Raw genomic sequence first — 5,055 nt, 5'->3', positions numbered from 1 at the left:
AAATGATTCTTCAGATAGCTGCTATGGAGATGTGCTATGGAGGGGTGATGTAACTTGGGGAGATTAAAAAGTGGACGGCTACAACACATGGGGTTCCAGTCTTGACGACCAGAAACAGGAATCTGAAGTCTACACTTGAGACAAGCAGAAGCTCACCAAATTTGAAATATGTTTGCTACAGCAAGGGGAAGAGCTTTCTCTTACAAAGCCCCACAGTTATGGAACAGCCTTCCAATTAGTATTTAGGACTTGGACACAGTCTCAGTGTTTAAGTCCAGGATGAAATCATATTTGTTTAGTCAAACTTTTTGTTAATAGTTTTTTCTTACATAAAGGAGCAGATCTAGAGGGCTCACAGGCATAGAATGTTCTGGTGAACTGGGTTTGTTGATGGTGGAGTGGCTGGCCACCATATGTACCGTCATGTCTGTGTTACCATAATCTCTCCCTCTCGTTCCCCCTCTCTCTGTCGAACTGCACATGATACTCCTGGGATACCGGCGATCCTGACCCCTTCTGATCTCTGGACTTGCCTGATCCATCCTGATGCCCTACTCCTGGTTGGAGTTCTCATCAACTGGAAGTCACATGCTGCTGAGCATGGCCCCACAAGATGCAGCCTAAAGATCATTGAGATTGCTGAGTATGGTACCACTTAAAAAACCTAAAGATGGCTTTGGACCTCAATTTATATGAAGTTATGCTATGATAGCTTTAGGACTGCAATTTCCACAAACAGTTCTGCACTCAAGTTTCCATCAGTGACCACTGGAGAAATTCAACAACAGGCTTCATGTAAAAACTAATGAATTTTCCTAGTTGCACAATTGCACTATTTAACCATGTAGTATTAGCACATTTACAGAAGGGATTTATTTATAATCGGAATAGCCGGTGTCACCTACAGTATAGTAGGGTGTCGTCACTTTTGAGTCTGGTTCCTCTCAAGGTTTCTTCCTCATATTGTCTCACAGTTTTTCCTTGCGACCGCCACCACCTCTGGCTTGCTCATTAGGGATAAATTCATACCTCTAAAATCTATATGCTGAATTTATATTTCTGTAAAGCTGCTATGGGACAACATCCATTGTTAGAAGCACTATACAAATAAAACTGAATTGAATTAAAACATGAATCCCAATTTCTGCTTCAACATGTAAATGCCAGGGTTAGAATTTGATGTTAATACCATGTACATGCTTTGGGTCAACAGTTCAGGGTGGTGGTGGTGGTATAATTGTGTGGAGAATTTTTTTGGCACACATAGACTACTAAATAACTTGCTGATAATGCAAATAATCCAAAACTTAGCAACTTTGAAAGTGGCATAAGCTCCACCTCCTTCACAATCATGGCATTTGTGCCTGAAAACTTTCCTGATACTGTATAATACTGTAAAAAAAAAAATTTAATTGTTTTTAATAAAGTCAGGAGTCCATTTCTAGACAACCTGCATTCATGTCCATGCTTATCCCCAGCTAGAATTTTTTTTTTCTTTTTAACAAAGGATTTCCAAACTGGAATAGTTTGGAAAGTCACTTTCATTTAATCAAAGATTACCTTCATCTTGAGAACACCATGGTGAAATGTTTTAAATCTACATCAAAACATTCAATTTGTTTTAATTGCCAAATTAAAACCAAAGGTGTTTTGATGTAGATTTAAACCATTCATTAAAGATACAAGCAAGAAATTACATTCATATTTAAATTAGATGGAGCCTAATTTCCATACATGTTCATTTTGTTCTTAACTTCAGATACTTTAAAAAAAAAAAAAAAAAAAAAAAAACACAACAAATCCTGTACAAAGACAGACAGTTTGGCTTGCTAGTTATTGACATGGATGAATTACCTCAGGTATGAAAAGGTTTCAAGGAATACATTTAATATAAAAGACAACTGTCCAAAACCTGTATCCATCCTAGATGGCTTAAACAGCAGTCATGTAAAGGTTTAGGCTACACAATTCAATGGAGAAAGAAAAAGAAAGAAAAAAAAAAAAAGAGGAAAAAAAAAAATACATGGAGCACATGCCTTCTTTGGTCATTGTTGTCTCAGCAAGTCTTCAAGGTAGCCAACCAGACACAAAGCACAAGTTGGCATTCTAGTATACAGTTATGACTAACACAAATGGTTTTGGATACCTTAGCTTACTGCACAAATATAGGAAGAGTTAGGGCCACATAAACGTTTGCTTTTAGGCAAGAACACCAGGGGGGGAAAAAAACATTTATTCCTCATCACCCCATGACAACATGCAAGTGTAGTACAAGCAAGAGTGGTTCCAAAAGACAGCTTGAAAGACAGGGGCTGAAGAAAACACCTTGAACATAGCAGAGATTAAGAAGAGCAAGGGTACCTGATAAGACATTAAATACTCTGGAAGGTTCATTGAAGTTATAAAAATAGATCTTCCATATAAAAGTAAGAGGGACAAAAACCATTTCCATGCTCATAAAGCATTGACAATTTTGCACAGTCGACTGTTTTCAGCAAATTTTTTAAAAATATACAAGGGTTCCTTACATCAAAGCTAACAGGATTCCCAATTCCACTCTTGGAGAGTCTGGGTCTAGAGTTGTTCTTGAATTATGCCGCTCGGACACATTTCACATTTACACCTAATAAACAGAGCAGAGAAATAACCAAATTGTGCCAGACCCCAGCCCCTCCAGAGTATAACAGGGAAACCCTGAGCTATAATAAAAAGCAGTTGGATCCAAAACTATTTACACACAACGTCACAAACTACAGACAGCCAAGTGCAGTTGCTCAAGATGACCACTGTGTTGCGTTGTGTGCTGTGGCCATCTGCGTAGGGCTGCTGCTTGGATCAACAGTGCCAACATCGCCAGTACCAGCATCCCCACCAACTGGCACATAGCTGGAAGGATTGAGGAATTCATAGTGCTGCACAGCTGGGGGCAGACGCCAACTTCCCTGACGACCGGTTGAGATCTGGGAAGGAGACCGGGGCAGAGAGTAGTTGAGGTAAAAGGAGGTCTGTGGAGGGCTCTTCTTGAATACAGCATCTCTAAACTGTGGGTTGTTATAAAGATCTTGGGTTAGCATTGGTGCATCTACCTGGAACTGAGAGGGACAAGAAAAAAAAAGAAAAGAAAAAAAGTCAGCACACCAGGAGGCCTTCCAATGTGACAGGAAGCAATTCTTTAATTCACAAAAAAAAAAATCCTAAGCTTTTGAAGCACAAAAACACAGATAGCTACCTGAGCATGGGTCGTCTGTCCATTTGGGATCCCAGCTGTGATGTACCTCTCCGAGACCCAGCTACTATCTTTCTGGTGCCTCTTTAGCTTCATTCTGCGGTTCTGAAACCAGGTTTTCACCTTTAAACGAGAAGACAGTTTCAAGTTGAGTGTTGCATTCATCCATGAGAAGACGAAATGAACAGAGTTATGCCGTGTATACCTGTTTGTAGGTGAGCCCGGTGAGTCCTGCTAGAGTCTTCATCTCTGCAGGGGTGAGGTATCTCTGCACATTGAAGCGGTCGTTTAGCGCGCTCATCTGCTCCTCGGAAAAGGCGGTGCGCGCTTTCGCCTTGCGCGTCTGCTGCTGCGCCGCGGCCTCATGAGACGCTGCTGGCAATCCCCCGTCTCTCTCCACGGTCAGACACTCCGGACCCTCTGAGGCCGCGGACAGAGAGTTGGATGCGACCTCGTTTGTGTCGAGGCTGCCGCTGTCGGGCTCGTGCGCCTGCTCTTTTTTAATCCAGTCGTGGTGATCCAGATCCACTTGAGCCGCGCTGCCTTCCCGACTGCTACCCGAGCTCCAAGAGTCTGATGAAACACGAGAGAGAGAACAGTTATAAAAACAACAAAAGCAAAAGGGGAAAAAATGTATTAGGCCATGCGCATGCATGACCAGTTACCAAATGCGTTTGGAAACAGCGCTCTTGGAAACTAATTGTATGAACCGTATGCCACCTGGTGTGTGGGACTCGGAGTCGCTCGGCGTGTCACTCCCTGCTCGCTCCTGCTCCTTGCTCCTTTGGTCAAACTGGACCCGGTTGTGCGCGAGGAAAAGACGACCGGTCTGTGTGTGCGCCTTCGCGTCCGCGTAGTACACGACTGCACCCGGGTAATGACCTTCAGAGGCCGGGTTGTTGTATTCCGGACTCCCGGGTGGAGTTTGAGAAGACGGCGGCGGCTGTGAGGTGTAGTAACCCCCTGCCATCCCTACAGAAGACCCATAAGCAGCCTCTGCCCAACTCATATTAGCGTGGGTCTGCTCAGGGGTTTGCTGGTACACTAACCCATACGCGTAAGCATGGTATGACGGACTGTAGTTGTAGCTCACTGGGACCTTCCAATCCGCCATCTCTGTAGGGTCCAAAACTGGTGAAACGCTATACGGACAAAATACCTACAGTATTAGTCGACACAGTATCCAGAAAACCCCCCTTAATCCAACCTCACAACTTCACCCCCTCACCCATCACATCGTCTACATAAGAGTGTTTCAGCGTCTTGATGGGGATTTATAAAGCCAGGTGTGGGTGGGTGGGTGGCTTCAGGTGGAGCCGGAAGGGTAATGTTCTGACCAATCAGAAACGGGGTGGGAGGATCAAAACGTATCGACCACGCCCGTAAAATCAGGTGGAGGCCTAAAACAGCGTATACAGTAGATTTTGTTATCAAAAAGCAATTGTTTTGATGGAACACGTCTTAATCAACATATTAAGTTTTTTTTTAAAAAAGTGCTGAGACAGGACGACATATTTAATGATAAAAAGAGCATGGATTATAAGTTAAATAGTTTTGCCATTGCTTTTACCTGGTCTTGGAGGGGAATATCTGATACTCACCTAAAATAAAAAATAATTTTAAAAAACTGTATATGCTTTCTCTCTGAAATATACTTTCTAATTTTTTGTCTGTTTATAGTTATGAGAAAGGAAGTATGGTAGTAAGATATAAAACCGTGGCATACTGTCTGCAGAAATGCAAAATACACCTGAAAATACTGACACGGTGGTTTCAAACCCACCATACACAGCTTGAAACACATTACCTACAAGTAATGATCACTCAAA

The 5,055-nt window shown here is 42.6% G+C and overlaps 1 protein-coding gene across 1 annotated transcript; it reads right to left on the bottom strand.

Moving 5' to 3' along the window:
* Positions 1 to 1,284: 1,284 nt before the first annotated feature.
* Positions 1,285 to 4,852, bottom strand: nanog (nanog homeobox). The gene is made up of 4 exons (XM_053621399.1): positions 3,947 to 4,852; positions 3,432 to 3,799; positions 3,230 to 3,349; positions 1,285 to 3,092 (listed from the first exon to the last, which is right to left on the bottom strand). Exons 1-4 carry the CDS (start codon positions 4,338 to 4,340, stop codon positions 2,775 to 2,777), a joined length of 1,200 nt encoding a protein of 399 aa, XP_053477374.1. The 5' UTR covers positions 4,341 to 4,852; the 3' UTR covers positions 1,285 to 2,774.
* Positions 4,853 to 5,055: the final 203 nt, after the last annotated feature.

The sequence above is a fragment of the Ictalurus furcatus genome, chromosome 1, assembly GCF_023375685.1.
Source record: "Ictalurus furcatus strain D&B chromosome 1, Billie_1.0, whole genome shotgun sequence".
NCBI classification, from domain to species: Eukaryota; Metazoa; Chordata; class Actinopteri; order Siluriformes; family Ictaluridae; genus Ictalurus; species Ictalurus furcatus.
The sequence above is the reverse complement of the archived record's forward strand: the minus strand, read 5'-3'. Positions and strand labels throughout refer to the sequence as shown.

Bases quoted from the DNA above. Each gene is read 5' to 3' on its own strand.
- nanog (XM_053621399.1), bottom strand. From the start codon at position 4,340: ATGGCGGATTGGAAGGTCCCAGTGAGCTACAACTACAGTCCGTCATAC. The intron at 3,350-3,431 runs GTATACACGGCA...TCTCGTTTAAAG, and splicing joins CCGGGCTCACCTACAAACAG to GTGAAAACCTGGTTTCAGAA. The intron at 3,093-3,229 runs GTAGCTATCTGT...TGTCCCTCTCAG, and splicing joins GACAGACGACCCATGCTCAG to TTCCAGGTAGATGCACCAAT.